The sequence below is a fragment of the Vombatus ursinus genome, unplaced genomic scaffold, assembly GCF_900497805.2.
Source record: "Vombatus ursinus unplaced genomic scaffold, bare-nosed wombat genome assembly UNPS02014832.1, whole genome shotgun sequence".
Classification (NCBI taxonomy): Eukaryota; Metazoa; Chordata; class Mammalia; order Diprotodontia; family Vombatidae; genus Vombatus; species Vombatus ursinus.
In genome coordinates this window covers 50,488,428-50,512,100 of record NW_020954610.1, presented here as the reverse complement: position 1 = coordinate 50,512,100, position 23,673 = coordinate 50,488,428, and the positions used below count along the sequence as shown (strand labels likewise).

At 41.2% G+C, this 23,673-nt stretch overlaps 1 protein-coding gene across 1 annotated transcript in view; it reads right to left on the bottom strand.

Moving 5' to 3' along the window:
- Positions 1-15,701, bottom strand: part of LOC114025853 (vitellogenin-like) — a 50,033-nt gene extending 34,332 nt beyond the window's left edge. The window contains exons 1-7 of the mRNA XM_027839379.1: positions 15,695-15,701; positions 15,371-15,421; positions 12,280-12,440; positions 8,461-8,531; positions 5,700-5,865; positions 5,189-5,326; positions 3,394-3,583 (exon numbers count right to left, since the gene is read on the bottom strand). Coding sequence (XP_027695180.1) covers positions 3,394-3,583; positions 5,189-5,326; positions 5,700-5,865; positions 8,461-8,531; positions 12,280-12,440; positions 15,371-15,421; positions 15,695-15,701 — 784 coding nt within the window. The remainder of the gene's footprint in view (positions 1-3,393; positions 3,584-5,188; positions 5,327-5,699; positions 5,866-8,460; positions 8,532-12,279; positions 12,441-15,370; positions 15,422-15,694) is intronic.
- Positions 15,702-23,673: the final 7,972 nt, after the last annotated feature.

Sequence of the window (23,673 nt, the reverse complement as noted above, 5' to 3'; positions counted from 1 at the left end):
GGAAAGCATGCTGGATCGGAAACCAGGGGACATGGGTTCAAATCCTGTCTCTCCTACCATCTGTGTGACCTTGGCCAAGTCACTTATTTTCTCGCTGCCTCAGTTTACTCATCTATGAAAAGGGGGATTGGACCAGATCACCTCTAACATTCCTCTTAGTTCCAAATCTATGATCTTAGGTACTCATATAAGTAGGCGCAAAGCAATTTCAAGAAGGAGATTAATTAATCCCACACTTTGCAGCGGGGGGATTAGGAAGGCTTTGAGTAGGGGATATTACAGCAGGCTGAGCCTTGACAGAAGTCAGGGTGCCTTCCTAATCCTTCTGCTTGTTGGTATTTCTCTCCCTTCTGCCAAATTCTTTCTTTTAAAAGTCTCTTGCGGTGAAAAGGATTCTCAGTCAGAAGACTTGGGTTGGGATCCTTGCCCCAGTGCTTCCTAGCTGTATGTTGGCTGCAGGCAAGTCACTTCTCTCCACATCTGAGAGGTAACCAGATATAAATGAAAGGGCACCAGACATAGTGTCAGTGGGCCTGGGTTCAAATCCCACCTTCCAACCCTCACTAGCTGTATAAACCTGAGCAAATCACTTTCCCTCATCCTTAGGTTTTTCATCTGTAAAATGAGGATGAGAACATTTGTGAAGAGAAGAGGAGGGACCTCTTAAGAGATTCTTTAACAAGGTAAACTCCTCATAAGCACGTCAAGGCAGGAGTTGTGCCTCAGACGGCTTCTGTAAGTGCCTTTGGGCCTGGCACGTTCTGAGCACAGTTCATCCCTCAATGATATCGTGAGTGTGACGTCTTAACTTGCCCATGAATTGGATTTGAGTGAGGATCAGATGTGTGTGAACTGGATTTAAGTCATCAGCTTCAATCTATCTTCCAGAGTCATTAGAGTCCAAGATGCCTAGAGATGGCCCACGATGCAGTGGGTATCCTTGGCCTTTCTAAATTAAGGTCTTTCCCAGGTCTCACTTTCTCTGAGGCCACACTCATTCAATGAATAAGGGCTAGGTAAGAATTGAGACAAAAGATGGCCATTTCTGAGCGCCTTGATACTCAATAAATGGAAGGAAGTTAAGTAGATATGGCACTAGACTTGTACACAAGAAGACCGAGTTCGAATCATGCCTCACTTACTAGCTATGTGATCTTGGGCAAGTCATTTAACCTCTGCCTGTCTCATTTCCTCAACTGTAAAATTAGGACAATAATAGCCCCTACTTCCCAGAGTTGTTGTGAAGATCAAGTAAAATAACATACAAAGTGTTCTATGAAGCTTAAAGTGCTCTATAGATGTTCTTCTTCTTCATCATCATTATTAAATGCTTGTTGAATTGAATTAAAATGAAAAAAAAAAGACCAGAATATCTTCCTGAGTCTGATTTTCAATAGAAACCTATGAGAGGTAGCATGACACATTGAATAGAAGTTCAGCCTTGGAGTGAATAAGACCAAGGTTCAAGTCTTACCTCTGACACATACTAACTCAGTGTCCATAGTCTATTCATTTCACCTCTCAGTGTCCCAAGCAAATCTCTCACACTGAAAGTTATAGACAAGTTGTTCATCTGCCTCCATGGAAACAGTTTCCACACTAGGAATTTCCTACACCAATAAAACCATATGAGCAGAAAAAGAAGATGTCTTAAAGAAGATGTCTAAATCCCATTTCTGGATTTATCTCTAGAAACCCTTGCCCAGTTCAACCCAAGGTGGTCTCAGCTTGCTCGAATCCACCGTTGCAGCCTGTGAAGCCTTCCTATTCACTTCCCTTCTCCTCTGGGGCTAAGCTATATGCTAACCATTTGTTAACTTATTGCTCTGCTGTCATTCTTCAATGGAGCCCACCCAGTGAATGGGAGAACCAAAGCCATGTTCCCAAGGCTACACTGTGCTTCCATTCATGCCGTTGGGAGGAAAGAAAGAAGCTGGTTTTTTCAGTCTCCATGGGAAGATTCTTAGCTCTATGCTGAAATCGACTCTTCCCTCAAACAAGGAGTCTGACTGTTGCCTTATGGTTAGCAGGGATGGAGAAGCTCCCAAGCCCCAGATCCTTTGTGAACAAAGGCCAACATATTCGTGGGCATTCCCACACAGACATAAGGAGAATGTCCTAGTTACTGAGGCCAGGCACTAGGAAGATAAATAATAAATTTTGCCAAGAAAAGGGAAGCCAGAGAGGTTTTCGATCCTATAAAGGCATCTCATAGCAACTTCCCTCTGTAGGGCACTGAACAAGGAAACATCGATTGAGATCTAGACAGGACCTTAGAGGCCATTTGGTCCTAATCACTCATTTTTACAGATGAGGAAACTGAGGCCCAAGTGATCCCAAGATCACAGAGGTAGAAAGTACCTGAGGCAGGACTTAAACCCAAGTTCCCTAGGACTAAGTTGAGCAGGGATTGTGTTTTTGCTTGTTTTTGTATCTATCCCCAGTGCTTAGCATGGTACCTGGCATAGATCAAGTACTTAATAAAATGCTTGATCATGGACTGACTCTGGCTCCAGAGCTGGTATTCTTTCCACTACCCTATACTGTCTCCTCGGTACTGGGGACTTTTTTTTAAATGAACTCAAATCAGAATCCTGTCATTTCTACCTATATAACCGTATCCACCTGTCAAATTGTAGTTATGTCCACTGGAACATCCAATCAGCCTACTCCTCTTTCTTTTTCTATTTTTTTAAAAAAAACAAACAGTGTTGCCCCCTCTGCCCCCATTCCAACCCCAGAGGCTTTTTTTTTCTTTTTTCAGATTCAATATTCCAGGCTCCTTCAGCTATTTTCCATCTGCCATAGCTTCCTAAGCCCCTGCTATCCTGGCCACCTCCCACTGGATGCCCCTCTCATTTGTCAATGTCCCTTCTAAATTGTTGGTTTGGGAGCTACATATACAATCCTTTTCCTGTTCTGCTTCGTCTATAGAAATGCTCATCCTCTTTGGTGTTTTAAATTCAAAATTTAAAATAAATCATGGTGCCCAAAATTGAACAAAATCTCATTATGTTCTGTACTAGTCAGAACTAGAGGCCTAAGAAGGAATTCTTATGGCTGAGGGAAATTCATTTGAATGGGGTATCCTCAGGGGACATAGAATAAGATAGGTCAGGAGTCATGAGGCTGGGGCAGAATAAATTCATGAAGTACTAGGACAAAAGTAGAATCTTCTTTTCTGGACATTTTCAAAAACAGGTTGTATTCATCATCTGTCTGGAATGTCTCAGAGAATTCCTGGTCAGAGATAGAGGGAAAAACAACAATATCTCAAGATTCTTTCTAGGTGAAGGATTATGGGACTCTTGTACATGCATCCAACCCTCTCCTATGGAGCTACTTTTCGGGCAAGGGCAGAAAACCTGCACCCTGTCTGGACATAGCAGTTACCTTTGTTGGACAGGGCTTGGGGCTTCACATGCAGCAGACTCAGGGTGGAATGTGTCCTTGTCTGCACACCATTCCCCTCCTCAGAAAAGGGTCTGACTACGTCAAACTCTGTGCAGGCTGTGTCCTCTAGCAGACCTTCCTGGAAACTCTGGTAGCATTCCAGCTTTGAAGCCAAGATTGGTCGCGAGGACTGAGAAGAGCAGAGAAAATACTTCAGAGACCACAATGACAACAACAAAGGCTCCAACAGAATGAGGACCCTGACCCAGGACAGTGAGCTTCGAACCTAGGGACCACTATGGCCAAAAATGGTTTTGGCAAGAAAGATTTATTATTCTACTGTTACCATGTTCTTTGGGTATTGGGATGAATTCATCTGTTGAATCCAGGGTAGATGAGGTGGAAGACAAAAGGAGGAAAAAATATCTGAATGGAGCAATTATAAAACTCAGATCTGAACAATGCCTGAAAACAGATTGCCTAATGATCAACTACAATTCCAGTAGACAAAGAATTAAGCCTGCTACCTACCTCCTGACAGAGAGGTGATAGACTCAGGGTACAGAATGAGGCATATAGTTTTTGGACATGTTCAATATGAGGATTGGTTTTGCTTGACTATACATGTTTGTTACAAAGGTTTGTTTTTTCTCTTTTTTCAATGAGAGTGTGTGGGAGGGAGAGAAAATAGATTTTTGTTCATTGAAATAAATTTAATTTTAAAAAGAAAATAGGTTGCATAAGTTAGTATGTGCATGTATATATAGAACCTACAGATGTATGTGCATCTTTAATTAGAGAGGAAGTATGGCGGGGTAGAAAGAGCATGGAACACAAGTGAAGGGGGCTGGATCCTAGTCCTGGTTCTGCCATTATATCACTCTGTGGTTTTGGATACATTGCTTTAAGTCTCTAGACCTTAGTACCCTCATGTGGCACTACGAGACAATAGGTAAGAGCACGAGACTTGAAGTCATCATAGGACATATGTTAAAATCCTGGCTTAACCACTATCTATGTGGCTCTGGGAAAGAATTATCACCTGTCTGGACCTCAGTTTCTCCGTCTGTAAAATGAGTAGTTCGGACGAGATAACCTATAAGTTTCCTTCCAACTCTGAATATATAATCCTAATAATTACAGATGATGAGTTTGGATGGAGGTCTAGGGCCTTTCTACCTTAATTGGTCTGTGGTCCTATGATTCTTCTTCTAACCCTTCTGCTTTGTAGTCCTGAATGAGACCCAGGAGAACACTGGTTCATCCTGTGTGAAACACACCATAACAGCTCCTCAGAAAAATCTCTATGCTCTAGGACCACTGGAGTCTTGAATTGGCCTCCAGGGCTTATTTCATTTTATTTTTTGGTAACTTAAGTTACAGAGGCATTGAGCATATCAGTGACTGTGCGGATGGGAATTGGGACCAGAAAGAGAGAGAATGGTTAAGAAGCTCTGTCCAAACAGTGGCTGATTGCTGAGCGAGCTCTGCATTCAATAGATAGACTTTGCAGGCTTATGTGAAACAGCATAAGCTGCTTTGTTGTTGTTTTGTTTTTTTGGTTTTTGTTTTGTTTTTGGTTTTTGGCGGGGCAATTGGAGTTAAGTGACTTGTATAGGGTCACACAGCTATTAAGTGTCAAGAGTCTGGTCTGAGACCAGATTTGAACTCAGGTCCTCCTGACTCCAGGGCTGGTGCTCTATCCACTGCACCACTTAGCTGCTCCTAGCACATTCTTTCTTGAAAAGTCCCAGGAGTTCAGGTTGGGACTACAACACAGGTCAATAATACTTACGGGCATTCCTGGAAGAACCTCTGACTGAAAAAAAGTAAATCTGTGCCGTCGGAGGGAACACTGGTTTAAATCCTTTGTCTTTAGGAGTCGGGAACCTTTTCTCTCATATGTGGTAGGGCATTTTCCCAAGACGTCAACCTAGAACCAAAGCCCTAGGCATGTGAGTAATATCAGGATTTCTCTCTTTCTCCCCATGTCCCTCTCTTCTTTATTTTTCTTTCTCCCATCTCCTTTCTTCCTTCTTCCTCACCCCCTCTCACTTCCAACACACACACACACACACACACACACCCCTCCTCCATATCTGACCTGAATCTCTCATTTAGACCCCAGCGCCTGTGAGAAAAATTGTGTGGCTGATGTTGCTCAGGCAGGGAATCCAAACTAAAAATGGTGCTTCATTTCTCCCATTTCAACCAAACACACTCAGGCTTCTCCTACTGCAGTTAGCAGGCTTTGAGGGGCCAAGATACGCCATGTTACAGCCTAGCCAAGAAGCGCCCAGACTCACCTCATCAATGGTTTCTGGAATGGTGGTTCCCGGGCTGGACTGAAGGAGACTCAAAACACCACGTTTGATGTTCACCACCCAGCTCGGATCTCCTTGTTGGGGGCAGATCTTTGGAATCTTTCCATCGCGAAATACAAAAGAAAGTGGGAACTTTTCCAAAATCATCCTAAGTGGAACCAAGAAGAATTAAGCTGACTCCCCCACCCGCAGTGAAGCAGGTTGGGGATCATAGAATCATACATTTAAACCAGGAAGGGCTCTCAGAGGTGAAGGGTCCAGCAGACAGCTAGGAGCTTAGCTTTTGTTTCCAATCGTTTTATTACATCTAAATTTTACACTTCCTCTTTCCAGCCTTCTTCCTTACAGTGTCCCTTCCTCTCCTGCCCTTTAGCCAGGGTTTCTTTCCATCATTCTCTCTCCCCTCAATAGCTTCTGGGTCTGTTTCAAGGAAGTGTGATACAGTAGAAAAAGCAATGAATTTAGAAACAAGAGAACTTGGTTTCAAATCCCACCTCCACCACTTATTACTCGTGTCACCCTGGGCAAATCATTTAACCTCTTGGGGGCTTCCGTTTGGAAAACCCTATTTAGTTCCTTAGACCAGTGGAGAGGCTCCTGGTGCTACTTAAGGACCTTGTGAACTCCTGAAACAGGAATGAGGTTTGTATAAAATGATGGCCACAAAGAACTCACCTAGCTCTGAATCTATGATTGCATTCTATAATCTATGATCTATATCTCTCCTGTTCTCATATCTTCAAGGTCTCTCTTCCTGAAGCACATTTTTTCCCAGCATTTTTCTGCCGTCTAGACCCTCTTGGACAGCAATCTCCACTGGGTCTTAGGTCACACATCTTTGCCTGCGCTGGGGAAACGCTAATGGAGTCTGACCACCCAGAATAGTGAGTGTCACTCTCTCGGCTTCAGGGAGCCCAAAGTCTTCCATCCCTGTGACTTAGCATTTCTGATGAGGAGCTCAGAACAATAGACATCACCGCCCTGTTTCAGCGGTTCCTCCCTAAGCAAGCCTTTGAGCAGAGGATCCATCTGCCCCCTCAACGTTCCCATATCCTCAGACAAAAGCTCTAACAAACGAATTTAAAATAAAAGAAAAAGAGGGAAAGCTGGAGAAATGAGGAGAGCCGGGGTTGGGCCGGCTCTGTTTGACTCTCAGCTTTGAAGTAACTGTCTCCCAGAGAGTCCCAGTCTTGGGGGAGGGCTGGGAAGCTGGTCAGTAGGACAATACCAGGAGATTACTAGACTTGACCAAGCCAGACAATAGAGTGGCTTTTCTTGGTGATGAGAGAGAACCAGCTCTCTAGAAAAATCCCATCTTTGGGAAGTTAGGAGATGAGAGAAAATGCAGAACTTTGGAATATCGGCTGTTCCATCACCATGCTGGTTTTGGGACATACTAGAAGCGAGCTTGACATAAATGGGATTGTAAAAGCAAGAAACTAAGTTGGGTGTGTATGAATGTATGTGTATGTGTGTATATATACATATATCTATATATGTGTATATGTATGTATATATACATCTATACATATATACAGTACACATATATGTATATATATGTGCGTGTGTGTGTGTGTATTTACATGTATATAAAAATACAAATACAAGAAACTGGTCAGATAGTCAATAAATATTGTGGCACTGTGCTAAGCACCAGTATACAAAGAAAGCAAAGGATAGTCCCAACTCTCAAGGAGCTCAAAGTCTCAAAGATATGAGAAGTTTAGTGGATAGAAAGCTGACCTTGGAACCAAGACCTAAGATTAAATCCTGCCTCTGACACATCCTAGCCATGTGACCCTGGAAAGTCATTTAACCTCCTTGTGTCCTGAACTGTCTAAGTTCCAGGCAGTTGCCAATCTGCATCGGCAGGGGGGAGTTTCCACACTGGGAATTCCTTCCATTACTGAAATCACGGGTTTAGAGGTATGTAAGTAGCTGTCCAAGATCTGATCTACACTGTACATTGAGTGCCTTTGTACTGTCCTTTTAGGGAAGATTGGAGATGTGAGCTAAACCCAAGCTTTATGTGATTCAGCCTGGGTCTCTGGTATGCAAGTGTAGAGAATAAGAGTTGGAGGAAAAAAAAAAGAGCCAGATTCCTGACTCGGGGCCAGGCTACCCTCAATCCACGTGAGTAGGAATCCAGACCGAGGGACTGCTTTATAGGGAGAGGGTGAGCACTCCCTGGGCCCAGAAGTAGTTCTATGTTATTGTAGACATTCACACCCCACACATACACACAACACACATGGTTTCAACATTGAAGAAGAGATAGGGAACAAATTTCTTCCACCAGAGGAGAGGCAAACCCATTTCTTAGCACCTGACTCCTTACTGGAGCTTCTCAACTCCTACCGTATTTCAGGGGTGGGAAACCTGTGGCCTTGGAAATTTGGATTCAAAGGGCTGCACTTGAGGACCTAGAGGGCCACATGTGACCTTGAAGTCACAGGTTCCCTATCCCTGGTATTCACCAACCTTTGTTAAGCATTTTTCTGCTTGGATTATGATGCTTCACATAGATAGAAGTAAAAAGACAACCCTCATTCATGTTTCAGGAGTTCACAAGGTCCTTAAGTAGCACCAGGAGCCTCTCCACTGGTCTAAGGAACTAAATAGGGTTTTCCAAACTGCTCAGGGGCATTAGTCATTTGTAGAACCCATTTGGCAAGGAGCCATATTGCAGCAGAGTTAGTCACTTCAACCCAGATAAAAGCACACTTGGGACTTGTTTTCTTACCTCAAACTCTCTGATTCCTTCCCAGGCTCTTCTTTGGATTCCAGAGAAGATTTAACCTGGATGTCTTGGAGCTAAGATGGAAATGTTGTTACTTAATATTTTCTTGGGAGACATTATATTATTCAATTATCAAAGATAATTTATTTAGATTTTCATTATCTCTGGTACCATGCTCAGAGAGTCAGCAAGGTAGAATAAATAAACCACTGACCTCTGAGCCAGAAAGACCAAGCCCCACCTCTCATTGATTTTGGTCATGTCACCCTGGGCAAGTCATTTTCACCTTTCAGGGTCCAGGCAACTCTCTTAACACTACAAATTGTAGAGAAGGTACACCTACATTGGTAGAGGGAGTTCTCTCATCTGGGAATCCCCTGTACCAGTGTAACCATAGCTCTGTCTACGATGCTATGTACTATGCAAAGAGAGTCTTGTCTCTCTATCTCTACAGCCATTTGCTTTGGGTAGGATACTGCTAGGAAGAAAAGAACTGGGTTGGTGATCATGAGAGCATGAAATCGCCATGGTTTTTTCTTTGCTACAGCTTTTAAGAGTATATGGCCACCTTGGGAAGGCTTTTAAAAAGCCATTCACAGGGCAGCTAGGTGGGGCAGTGGATAGAACACCAATCCTGGAGTCAGGAGGACCTGAGTTCAAATTTGGCCTCAGACACATGACACTTGCTAGCTGTGTGACCCTGGGCCAGTCACTTAACCCTGATGGCCTCAACAACAAAAACAAAAAGGAAAAAAAAAAGCCATTCACATAAGCATACCCCCAAGGGTCAAGGACCGAAAAGAGACCAGGCTGTTTTTAAGAGTAAAGACAGAAAATGCAACCCACCACAACAGGGACTAAGCATCTTCTAGTTACCAATGTTTGCCATCATCCAGAGCATCCAGAGTCAGGCTTCTCAAATCAGCAAAGATGTGTATCATCAAATATAGGTATCATCAAAGGGATATTTGAGGAGCAGAAGGAAAGACCTTCCCCCTCTTCCCCACAAGACAGAAAACACCAGACTAGAAATCAGGAGTTCTGGATTCTAGTGCCAGCTAGGAATAGGGATTCAATCTGTGATTTCATTGATACAGGGGACTGTCAGAAGACAGAGGTCACTCTACCAATGTACCTTCTACAAAACAGAATTAAAGAGTTGACTAGAGCACTGATAAGTTAAGTGACTCACCCAGGGTCACACAGCCCGTATTTGGGGCAAATCATTTAATCTCTTTGGGTTTCAGTTTCTTCATTTGTAAAATGAAGTTTATAGTAGAGAAATCTCCAAGGTTCCTCTCATTCTAAGGTTTTATGGTTCTAAGTATTTCCAAATAGATCTTCTTCTCACTCCTTTGAGTTTAAAGGCAATATGAAGTCATCCGCTGTTCTTAATAAACTTAGATCCAAGGAATCTATCAAAAGAATTACTTCCACAGAGGAAATCTGGAGAAATGGGACAGAAGACAGGTAAGATTTGATCAGGAGCACAGAGCACGTCCTAGTAAGGAAACCATGGGTGGGGGCGCTGAGCAGCCCAGGGATAGAATGATGGCCCTGGATAGCTACCGGCAGGGGCAGGGGAGGGAGGAGAGTACAGAAAAATAAAGAGGAGCATGAAGTAAAAAAGGGAATGGGGGCTTCACTATCAACTATCCCCTCTGTGGGGAAATGAAACTCTCTGGCCTTGACTTCTCTTTCAGCTCTAGTCATACCTACATCTTTAACTGCCTGTGAATCATTTTCATCTGGACATGCCAGAGGCCCTTCAAATCTCAGCTTCTACCCAGAACCAAGATCAGCATTTTCTTTCTATCTGAGAAGGCAGTGTAGTACAATAGAAGGTACACTCATTGCTTCTAAAGTCACAAGACCTAGGTTCAAATTCCTGCTTCTCTGGCACTTACTCCCTATATGGTTTAGGGCCCTGGCTCTTGTTTTCCACATCTATAAAATGCAGGGGTTGGATTTGCTGACCTCTCAGATCCCTTACAGCTTTAAATCTATGATCCGGCACTTAGCACAGGGCCTGTACATAGTAGGCACTTAATAAATGTTTGTCAAGTATGATCTTCCCCAAAGTTACTATCTGTGTAAGGCAAATCACTTAACCTCCCTGGGCCTCAGTTTCTTCATCTGTAAAATGGGGGAGCTGAAATAGATGGACTCTGAGACGCCTAGTAGTCCAGATCTATTATCCCATGACCTGCTCTCTCTCTCTCTCTCTCGTGACAATCTTATTTTTTGTCAATGGTTCTTGTACCTATCACTCAGACATGAAACCTTAGTCTGGCTCAATCCTTCTTAGACTACCTCGGTCCTGAGGGATCTTACCTTTCTCTGACCTCTTCTGGTACATCCTTCTTGTTTGACGCACTTACCCTATATCCTGCCTTGAACTCTGAATCTTTTCCCCTTTGTTTTGCTATAGCTGTCATCCCCCCAAAAAGGAACTGAGCCCTTAAAGGTAAATATCACAGCTCATACGTATTTCTCTGTTTCCCCGGTAGATCTTGGACAGGGCTCTGCACACAGCAGGCTCACAAGAAATATTGTTAGTAAAATAAAATTTTTCCCACTTCACAATTTGGCTTCAGGTTGACCCTGGATATGTCATACTGAAGATGCTAGAAAAGACCAGGAGAAGTTTGGGATCTGCTTGTTGCTCTGAATCTATGCAACACATGTATTATTTTATAATATATATTATATATTATAATGTATATTGTATATATATTATATATTATTAGTATATGTTGTTATATATTATAATGTATAACATATATTATAATGTATATTGTGTATATATTACATATTATTAGTATATGTTGTTATATATTATAATGTATAATATTATATATTATAATGTATATTGTATATGTAATATATTATTAGTATATGTTGTTATATATTATAATGTATAATATTATAAATTATAATGTATATTATATATATAGTTAGTACATGTTATTATATATTATAATGTATAATATTATACATTATAATGTATATTGTATCTATATTATATATTATTAGTATATGTTGTTATATATTATAATGTATATTATATATTGTAATGTATATTGTATATATATCATATATTATTAGTATATGTTATATATTATAATGTATAATATTATATATTATAATGTATATTGTATATATTATATATTATTAGTACATATTAGTACATGTTATTATATATTACAATGTATAATAGTATATATTATAATGTATATTGTATGTATATTATATATTATTATTATATGTTGTTATATATAATGTATAATAGTATATATTATAATGTATATTGTATATATATTATATATTATTAGTATATGTTATTATATATTATAATGTATAATATTATACATTATAATGTATGTTGTATATATTTTGCACAATATATATATGTGCATATTTTATCGTTCTTCCAACAGAACTTCTCTGGGTACATTTGGGGACTGGGGCAGAGGCAACATAGTACAATGCCTCTGGAGTTAGAAGATTGGGGTTGGAATCCTGTCTTGAACACTTACTGCTTGTATGACCTGAAGCAAGTCACTTAACTTCCCTGTGCCTCAGTTTCCTCATCTGTAAATGAAGGTAATGGAATACATGGCCTCTGAGGTCCCTGAGCCCGAGAGCTACAATCTTCCAGTGTCAAGAATTTCTGTTGGTTCATTAGGAGTTTCAGCTTTCCACAGCTGAACCATGTCTAGCATTCTCTAATACATGAAGAGTAAGCCTCAGGAGCGACTGCTTCTGCCTGGCCCCGTGTACACTTTAGTGTAGCTGGGACGACTTCCCAGGGAGACTCACCCGCAGCACTGCATGGCACCCACTGACAGCATCCAGGATCGCCAGACCCTCAAGACCAAGGCTGCTTTTCTGGGTTCCACTGCCCCACAGAGAGGTACTGCTGCTGCTGGAGTAGCGATAGCTGTATCGGGCACCTTTGGAGAAGTAGAACGCACCAGGACCTAGGGAACACGAGAGGGGGCGGCTGCCGGCTGGAATGGAACCCTGAGCAAGTGGTCCATAGCTTCGGCAAACTCACCTGCAGTATATAAATCATGCAATATAGCACGTGGGTCTGGAAGTCGGAAAGGATAGTCATCTAATCCAATTCTCTCATTTTTTCAAGTGAGGAAACTGAGGAACAGAGAGGTTAAGTGAAGTACCCAATGTTATACCTGTAGCATGTGGAAGAGCCAGCATTTGAACTCGGGTTTTGTAATTCCAAGTTCAGCCTCCCAGAGATTATTCCTCTCTGGACAGCCATCTGTCCAATTCAATTCAACAAAACATTAAGGGTCTATTTTGCTTAAGGAGAAATGCAGCCATGGTGTAGACTCTGGCCCAGAGTTAAGAACACTTCTGAGACATACTGGCTGGGCGACTATAAGCAAATCACTTAACTTCTCCTTGCTCCAACTCTCTGAAGACTACTTGTTTGCAGAGTAATTGCCAATCAGTATTGGGGGAAAGATGCGGTCCTGGACAATAGCTACCCAGATGGATCAAATTACAAAGGAAAAAAATATTGAAGAAACTATCCTAGATATTATAAAGGGAAAGTTAAAAAGCAATACAGTGCCTGCCCTCGAGGAGCTTATGGTCTAATTGGGGGTTGGAAGGTGGAAAGGATGAGACAGCAGTAGACAAATCAACAGACATTATTAAGGGCTTACTATGAACCAGGCAAGGCAGGTAGGCCTAGAGTGGATAGAGCTCTGGGCCTGGAGTAAGGGAGACCCAAGTTCAAATTCAACCTCAGACACTTTAGCTGGGTGACTCTAGGCAGGTCACTTAACCTCTGTTTGCCTTGTTCCACTGGAGAAGAAAATGGCAAACCACTCCAGTATCTTTGCCAGGAAAACCCTATGGATGGTCCACAGGGTCCCACAGAGTTGAACACAACTGGTTCTATCACACCTGATCAAGTATATGCAGCATTCACAACCACCACGGATAAAACAAACCACCTAAAAGAAGAAGCCAGAAGCTGAAACGGCTGCGGTATACATGTACAATGGAGTATTCCTGAGCAGCAAAAAGAGATAAATATGAGGAATTCAGAGAAGCATGGAAAGATTTGTATGAATTGGTGCAGATCAAAACAACAGACCCACAGGAACATTACATATAACAACTACAACAAAGTAAACAAAAAGACTAGGAAAAGGAAGCCAACCTTGGACTAACTGAAAAACCAATCACAGCTTTAGAGAGCAGAAAACGAAACATACTTCTCTCGTCTCAACAGAGGGACCGAGGACTGCTAAGGCAAAATGTTGCATATAAAGTCCAATGCCATCGTTCTATCAGGTTTTGTTGTTGGGTCATGTCTGATTCCCCACAGCCCCATTTGGGATTTTCTTGGCAAAGATGCTTGAAGGGTTTGCTATTTTCTTCTCTAGCTCATTTTACAAATGAGGAAAGTGAGGTAAATAGGGTTAAGTGACTTGCCCAAGGTGACACACCTAGTAACTGTCTAAGGCTGGATTTGAATTCAGGAAGATAAGTCTTCCTGACTCCACGCCCAGCACTCTATCCATCGTGCCACCTAGCTGCCCCTATTTTAATCAGGTATTTTTGTTTAATTGTATTTTCTCTAGTGCAAAGAAGGATTCAAAGTGGGATGGGGGTTGGAGGTAAAAGGAGGAGGAAGAGGTGTTATTTTTTTTCTTTCAAAAATAACCACAATTGGTTCCTCCCATTGGTTCTAATTCTTTTTTACAACATGACTAATGTGAAAATGTGTTTAATAGGAATGTATATGTAGAGCCTTTATCAGATTGCACACCGTCTTGGAGAAAGAAAGGGAGAAAACTTAAAACTCTAAATCTTATGTAAGTAAATGTTCAAAACTAAAAGTTAATTAATTGATTTAAAAAATGACCACCATTCCAGGATGATTCATAGTACCCATCTCATGAAACATACACTGGACAGAATGGACATGGCCAATGCAGGAATTTGTCTTGCTTGACTATGCATATTTGTTAGAAAGGTTTTTGGTTTTAGTGTTTTGTTTTCTTTTTTATGGTGGGAGAGAGGGAAAGAAAATAAATGCTTGTTCATTGCACACATACACAAAAAATTCAACCATAAGAAGATTGTTTTTTTAAAAAAATAAATTACATTTTAAAATAACTGTGATATAAAGACATAAATAAAAAATATTTTTAAAAGAAACAGCCAGAGGGTTGGAATGAGACATATATTAAACAGAATAGACATGGGCAATGAGGGATTTGCTCAACTATGCTTTTTGTTATAAAGGTTTTCTTTTTCCCCTTCATTTTAACAGTGGGAAAGAAAGAAAATAAATGCTTGTTAATTGCAAAAAAGTGAAAAAAATTAAACTATGAAAAGGAAAAGAAATGATTCTTAATTTTTTTAAAAAATAAAATTAATTTTTAAAAGAAAAATTGTGATGTAAAGACATCAATAAAAATACATTTTGAAAAGAAACAGCCAGAAGTCCTGGATGGAGATCACCAGTCTGTCATAGATTTTCATTCTGCTCTTTCACTTATTCTTTAAATACTTTATGAATAGAAGAGATGCAGAACACAGCCTGCTGTTCCCCAAGCTTGGACTGCCATGGCCACTCTCAGGCCGTTTGGAGTCACCATGTAGCAGAGCCGCCAGCAGGTACCCCTCCCAGATCTTAATACAATCCTGAAAACTATAGAGTGGATGTTAAATGAAATGACATTTGTAAAGCGCTTACCCAGTGCCTGGCACATAGTAAGCCCTTATTAATGTTAGTGGTTATCATCATCATCATCATCATCATCATCATTAAACTGAGAAAGAAAGGGAGAAGAGGTGAGGGCCGGGAGAGACCTCAGAGCTGGGCAAGCCCAGAAGTTAACCTCACCATCCAGTGTATCTCACTCACCAGCACACTCTGTCATACAGGAGGCTTCCTGCTCCGGATTCTCTGGAGTATCTGAAATAATAAATGAAATTTGTAGGAGTTGTAGCCCAACTACAAAGCGTCCTTGTGAAGCTTCAGGTACAGCTCCCATGCCTTTGGCTTGTAGAGAACTTGAAATACCACTTCCAACTGCTGGGAGGCTTCAAGGTGCTGTTGGCCAGAAGCCTGTCACCCCACCCTTCTCCCCTCCCCAATTTGTGGCAGAACTAAAGCCCTCCTGTCTCCTTCAGCAGCAATGGTGTTCTTTGACTGCCCATTTGGGTAGGCTCCACTCTCCCTCATTACCTGCCATCTGGAGTTATCTGCCACTATGCTCCATTGGGGTCTAGAACCAGAGGACCTTGGTTAGTTACCAACTGTGTGGCCTTGCCCATGTCTCTAACATCTGTTTCCTCATCTCTAAAATGAGAGAAGTTGGAATAGGTGGCCACTCAGGTCCTTTCCCCCTCTAACCTATGGCCCTAAGATGGTGATCCTTTGGGTGCTGAGTGAGTATAAAAAGGGAGCTCTTTCAGCCTTCTCCCTCTAATGGGAGAAAAGCAAAGCAAAAATAAGGATAAGCATAGACCCTTCACTCTCAAATTAGCCAGAATCTAGGCTTCTCTATCTCATTGATGACTTACATTTTCTCTTCTGCCTGCCCTGTAGGAATGGACCCAAGCATGGATGTTAAAGAGCCAAATGGAACTAATTCTTGAGATTGTTTAATTTTCTTTTGTTTGTTTGTTTTTTGCTTTTTAGTGTAGTTATCAGGGTTAAGTGACTTGCCTAGAGTCACACAGCTGGTAAGTGTCAAGTGTCTGAGGCCGGATTTGAGAGATTGTTTAATTTTCAATGTGATCATTTACACCTCAGAAACCCACAAATGCTACAAATCAGAGCTTGAGTTGATTGCTCTGTTGATGGTCTAGATTTAAGAAATCGATGGAGAAAATAGGAATAATGCAGGCAGACGCAACTTAAAAATGTGCCTTGCATTTTCTGAGAGCAGGCTGATAAGCATGTACCACTACACCCCTGAGCCCAAGTATGAAACAGGAATCACCTGGCACTCGGAGCTCAGGCTTTTTTCTTGTCTATCCTCTTTTACTCTAGCTAAACCCAAGCTGCATAGACACTTGTGAAAATATATTCCACTCTCCAAGGACAGGGCTGTCACTATGATGGGACCAGTAGGGTTTTGTGCCAGAGTGGAAAATGAAGAGGAAATTAACAATACGTCCATTTGGTACACTCCCTCCCCTGTCCAGCTAGATGCCCTACCAGCTTGTCCTTCATGCATCTAGCACCCACACACCCAGGTGAACCTACTCATATCTCTGCGACTTGGTCCAAGTGCAAAAACATTGCTCTTTATAGTTCTGCCAAAGAGTACCCAAAATTTCACAAAACAAGGGGCCACGATTGCAAATAGTTGCTGAATTTTATAGAGATTTTAGTGTTCTCTGGAGTTTCAGTTTCACCTCCAAGAAGAAAGGAGATGTCTATGAGTAATTAAAAATATTAAATTAAGTTCCTAAAAAGTTGTTTTTGTTTGTTAATTGGGAAAAAAGGAAAAGAAAAAGCATTTTACAAAGGAGAACTTCTCCTTCAATATATCATAAAAAGCTTTTAAAATAATCAAGGACTACAGGGTTTCTGATATTTATTCTAAATGTCTTGACCCTCTTTAATGCAAAGCTAGCTTTTTTTTTTATTAAAGCGGAGCTGATGTTTAATTAATTGTCAGAAGGGCAAAGTCACATTTCAGCCCCACATAGTTTTAGCCCGTCTGACTTCTCTTTGAAATAATATCTTCATTCCCCAGGACACCTTGGATGGAGCCCATGTGCCAAATTAAACAGTTTTATGAAAGAGCCAGCTTTAAGCTTTCAGTTGCATAAAAGCATACATTTATCTTTTTTTTTTCATTTAATCACATCTGCTCTGCCACCCAGCATCCCTGATGAGGTGATCCCACAAGAATTCTCCTGTGAATTCTGAAAAAAAGCAAAATCTTCTCCCCCTAAGGTAGTGAAGACTGACAAACCACAGGAATTCTAAAAGCAATCCCTCTGTTCTCACACCATTCTGATGAACTTTTTAAAAATCTAAAACAAAGAAAACAATTACAGATCAATCCTTTAGTAATCATATTTAGCAAATCAAAACTAACCAATACAAATTTTTGTGGGGTTTTTTTAAATTCCTTTCCAGGGACTAAATCTTCCAGTCATATCTTACCCTCTCACTCAGACTTCCGAAATAGACACCACCTGCATGCACGGGACCCAACAAATCAAATCTAATTACACAGCTCAACTCCTTCAAATTAATTTCTGCACTAGATTCCAATGAGGTGACCTGGTTAAATAATCCAGTTCCTTTCAAAGCTTGATACCTATCAGAGGGACAGCTTGACATCTTCAAAAACCCAGTTTCCAAACACAGCAAGTCAGGAATCGTTTCATTGCCTTAGATTTGAGTGATGCCCTGGGAAATACTTTTCCTAAAGTTCTCCAAACTCCACCTCATTTCCCTGTTTCCCCAGATAATGCTGCTGGCTGAAGATGAGACAGTCTGGTTCTCTGACATTACCAGTAAAATATTCTCCCTTTGCTTCCCCTCTCTCCTCCCATTCCCAAGTCTTTGATGTGAAACAGTAAGACAGAGTTGCCTGAGGAGGAGGAGGAGAAGAGGGAAAGACACTCCAAGTATGGAAAGCCCCCCCAGCCCTTCAGAATGTCCTTTCCCAGAGGAAGGTAAGACCACAGAAGGAACATCATTCTGGAAGCAGGGCAGGGGGCGGAGAGAGAACACCCAGAATTGCAGTTGCTCTGAGTGGTAATTTACTTACTCCCTGTAGTTGCTGCCACCACAGTCCAGAGGAAGACGAAAGCCGTAAGCCCCATGACCATCAGGATCGCCTCCTTAGCCCAAAGTTAACCAAACAACATCAGCTCCAGCTCTCAAAGGCAGCTCTGAGTTGGGCAGCACTGAAAGGACACTTTCTTTACAAGCTAGCAATGCACTGCTTCATTTCTTAGCCAGAGGGGAGGGGAAGGGGCTTCAGGAGGAAACCTGCCAGCCAATCAGAGCCCTGTGATAAAGTTATAAGCTCCCCATCTGAAAGGAAGGGGAAAAAAAAAGGACTGACCAATGAGAAAATCCCCCTTTCCTAACCTGGGAAAAGAGAGGGTTTTGCCTCCTCGTGCCTGGCAAAACTCACAGCCCCTCATGGAACTACTAACCCACTGGGAATGAAAGGCAATCATTTCCCCTTTCCCAGGCCTCATTTGGGGAAGGGGCAAAGCAGAAAAAAGGAGGCATCTATGTAGAGGGAATCATGGGAACATTTGGAGCTGGAAGGGATCTTAGAGAGCTGTGAATCCAACCCTCTCATTTTACAGATGAGGAAACTGAGGCCCAGAGAGGTTAACTGACTCTCCCACCATTACATTAAGCTGAGAAGCTAAGAAGCAGTCAAGGCAAGATTTGATTTGAAGTGTCTACCATTGATTCAAAGTAGGGGACAATGGAAAAGGAATAACTATTTGCTATTGTTGCTTACTTGTCTTTCAGTTGTGTCCAACTCTTCGTGACCCCCTTTGGGGTTTTCTTGGCAAAGACACTGGAGTGGTTTGCCACTTCCTTCTCCAGCTCGTTTTACAGATGAAGAAACTGAGCCAAACAGGGTTAAGTGACTTGCTCAGGGTCTCATAGCTAGTAAGTGTCTGAGGCAGGATTTGAACTCAGGTCTTCCTGACGCTAGGGCAGCTAGGAGGCACAGGGGATAGAACACTGGGCTTGGAATCAGGAAGAGTCATCTGTACCCTAACCATTATACTACACTCTTCTAGCTAGATGAGAATAAAAGAGCTCCTCACTTCAGACTCAGGACACATCAAGCAAATCTGCCATCTCCAATAATATTTACCTCCACCTCAAAAGACTTTGAACCCCAGCCAAGATCTGTTGTGCTTAGGAAGGATGCCTTGGGAGGGTTCTATACTTTAAAAAACAAAAACAAACAAACAAACAAACAAAACACCCTGTCCTTCGTGATATCCTCAGTCCCTTACATAAAGACTCACTTTCCTACAGCCCACTTCCCCTTCCGCTCTGCACCTTAACTCTCTGTTTGTCCTGCTTCCCAGCATTCTGATTTTCAGAATCACGTCCCAGAATGTGAAACATTCCCAGGATGAAAAGTAAGGGTCTTTGGCTCCAAGCTGAAGCAATTCAACCCAGCAAGTATTTACTGAGAAACTAATATATTCAGCATTGTGCTCTAGGTGAATGACCAATCTGAATTTCAGACGACTGGCAATAAAGCATTCTTCCCTCCTCCCAGAAGAGAGGTGTGAACTGTAGGTGCAGAATGATGCGTATGTTGTCCGATATGGTCAGTGCATTGACTTGTTTTGCTTTGTGTGAATGTGTGAGTGAGTGTATGTTATGTTTTAGGTGTCACTGAGATGTCACAATGTAAAAATTCTTACATATATCTAAAGTATGTCTATATAAAGCATATATACATAATATATATATGTGTGTGTGTATGTGTGGGGACAGAGAGAGAGAGAGAGAGAGAGAGAGAGAGAATATATAACTGGTCTTCCAATCGAATCCTGGAGCATTTCATGGGTTGCTAGTACCTAGAAGGAGAAGTGACTCCTAATTGGGGGAAAGAATGCTGAGGCAGCTCTGTATATTTAGTAAGGGACAGGATTGGTGCCAGAAGAGAGACGTCAATCATTCTAGAGATTCTTCAGGAAAGACACACGAGGAAAAAGAATTTGGAAGCTGCGGAGATATAAGGAGAGCTGTCTTTGCAACAGGTCTTCAGCTTCCAAAGCCTTTTATTCTCTCTGTTGTAGTTTGTCCTTCATTCCCAAAGAGGACCATGACATCAGGGAGGTGACGCCATGACATGCAAGTGAATTGGATTTAAGTGAGGCCGGGCTGTGCAAAGTCACCAGCCTCACTTTCTCCTCCAGAGTCATCTGGGTCCAGTGGCAAGATATAGATCAGAACGACTGGAGATGGCCCTGGATGCAGTGGGAGACCTCGGCCTTTTTAAACTAAGGTCTTTTCACTCTCTCTACATTTCTTTTGAAAAGTCTCTGGCACCAACTATCTCCAGGTAGGTGGAATCAACTCAGCATTCTTTCCCTCACTTAAGAGTCACTTCTAGGTACCAGAAGATCAAGAAACACCCCAGGCTTGTTTGGAAGCCTGTTTATATGTCTTATTGTAGGTGTTATGAAGGATACACAGGAGAATAAGACACAGTCCTTGCTCTCAAGGAACTTACAGTACAGTTATAGAGATGGAACATATTCATCCGAAATTTAGTATAGGAATAAGAGTACCAGGAATTAATAAATGAATAAATAAGTATTTATTATATCTTTTACTGGAAGCCTTTCCCAACCCCTCTTAATTCTAGTGCCTTTCCTCTGTTAACTATTTCCTATTTATCCTGTATATAGCTTTCTTTGTACATACAGTTAGTCTTTCCACATCTTGACTTTCCCTATTGTAGTTTCACAGGTTGGCATAAGAAATTAAATGGAAATTTTGGGAGAGTTTTACAGAAGCAGCAGACAACACGTGGAGGCCAGCAGATGACACAGAAAAAGTTTAGAAATTCAGAAATGCATAAAATATACATATAGTATTGTATAATATCAACATATTTTATCTTTTAATACCATAATATTCTTCTCTGGTGTGAAGGGAGGGCCAAAATTTTACACGGATTTTCCAGAATACAGTGGCACATGGCCCCTAACTTTCACGATGTGGAAGGCATAACTGTATTTGTTGGCAAATTGTCTCTCCCATTAAATTGTAAACTCAAATAAAGGCAGGCATCTGGCCAGATTAAAATATAATTGGGAAATATTTAACAAAATAAATAAAAATACAATAGAACATAGATAATGTTAATATATGGTTTTCAATATTTGCCAGCTGGCATCCTTATGCAAAATTTTTGTTGTTGTGCCATCCTTTTTCAGTCATGTCAGACTTTTTGTGACCCTATTTGGGGTTTTCTTGACAAAGATGCTGGACTGGTTTACCATTTCCTTTTCCAGCACATTTAGAGATGAGGAAACTGAGGCAAACAGGGTTAAGTGATTTGCCCAGGGTCACAGAGCTAGTAAGTATCTAAAGTCAGATTTTAATTCAGGAAGATGAGTCTTCCTGACTCCAGGCCTGGCGTTCCATCCACTGTGCCACCTAGCTGTTCATGTAAAGTTTAGTGGCCCCATACCATCACAACATCCCAATTTGGATGCAAATATTAGATTGTATCATTAGATTATAAGCTCCTCGAGGGCAGAGATTGTCTTTCTTCTTTTTGTATTTGTATCCACAGTGTTTAGCACAGTGCCTGGCATATAGTAGGTGCTTAATAAATTTGTATTGATTGATTGAGATATGGAAGACCATAACATCTTCCTCCAGTTTGCTCTAAAATCTCTTTTGGACACGTAAGTCCTGAACATAGGCTTTCTCCTTTCTTGTCTCCGGTACACATGCTGGGTTACCACATTATTATTGATTTTGGGATGCATCTACTGACAAGTTTAGGAATTGAAATGGGTAGGAGAAACTGATCAAGTCTTCTCATTTTAAAACTTCTCATACTTACACAGAACGCCCTTATTCCAATTGCCCCAATGAGTGACCCTAACTCAGACTATCAGAAGTAAATCTCCGGAAGGACATGGAAAAGAGATGCATAAAACCATGGATGAATTATGATATACATCAGTGAAGCAACTATAATGATGAGATCATGCTTCCTTGGAGTATTGGAATAAGTAGAACTTGGTCTCAAATATTTATGTGTTGAAAATGAGATTTGATCCAAATGTATTATAATTTGAATGATTAACTTAATGTGGAACAGTTAAAAGTGAGATTTTTTTCTGAAATAATAAACAAGTATTCTCTATAATTAGTTTGCCTAAGTAGCATTGTTGAGATCATTAGTACCTGAAGCACATTAAAGATATACTTTCTAGTACTATGAAGGAATTTTTTTAAAAAATTGTAAGCTCCTTGAAGGCAGGGCCTATCTTTTGCTTCCTTTTGTATTTTTAGTACTTAGCACAGTGCCTGGAACTTTGTAAGTGTTTTTTATCAATTCATTGATCCAGATTCCAGCTCTTGGCCCTATGATCCTTCTATTTAGTCTTGCCTTCACCTCAGGTAAAGGCCCTGCATTTCCTCATTTTCTCCCGAGCCACCATGGTCAGAGATGTATCTGGAGGAAAATGTTTTTTATTCTTGTTTATTGGCATAGTGATTTGTCCTGTAAGGTGACCGATATCTGTGAGGCCTGCCACTGAAGCATGCCCTGTACCAGTGTCATTTTGACTCCGTTTATCTTAGCAGATGAAAAAAAAAATTCAGTTATTTCCTTGAAGCTGCTTTTATTAGATTGGAAGCCAGCTCATCCAGACAGACCTCAAGGGTTCAGGCCTTGTAAATACCCAGAACATAATAAACAAGATTCACAGCTAAGATGTTTTTCCATAGTACATATACATATTTTACCCCCAAAATTCCATTTCCCCCAAGTTAATTGGCTTTCTGAAAGTGGTGAGCATCTGGCTAGATTGTCTTTAGACAGAACTTGCCCATTAAGTTCTATACCTACATGAGGGTTTCTGTAATGCTAATGTACCATCACACTGAGGCTCAAAGCTTTGGGTACAAAAATAGCAAGCTTATTATCAAAAGAAGGTCACTTGGGTGCCACCAAGAATAGAAAAAATTTGAATCTTCACCCAAGAAAAAGAACTGACCAGTAGGGGGTACTGTAAGCCTCTATAGATTTTCCATGAAATGCAGGGCAGTATAGTAAGTGTTGTACCAGTCTTCCATAGACCTAGCTACCTGTTGTCGATCCTAATGGATTGAAAAAACTTGTATTTTTTTTTGCAGGGCAGGGGAGGGACAGTTTGTGTTCATCTCCTTACTCACATGTACAAAATTGGAATTGTTCCCTTAGCAAATAAATCCAAACTTAGTTTCACAACTAAGGACCACACACTGGTGTGTTTGCATAGCTCTGGGGAGAAATGTTTTCATTAGAATACATTGGCTTGCCTTTGGAAAATTCTAGTCAACGTGTAAGAGGGTGGACGTCCATTAATGTGCTTTATCTTCCCCAGAATCGCTCATCTTACTCATCAGGAGGGGAAATAAAAGAAGGTGAATGACTGCAGCCCCTTTGAAGGGATTGATGGGAGTTTTCTCCGTGT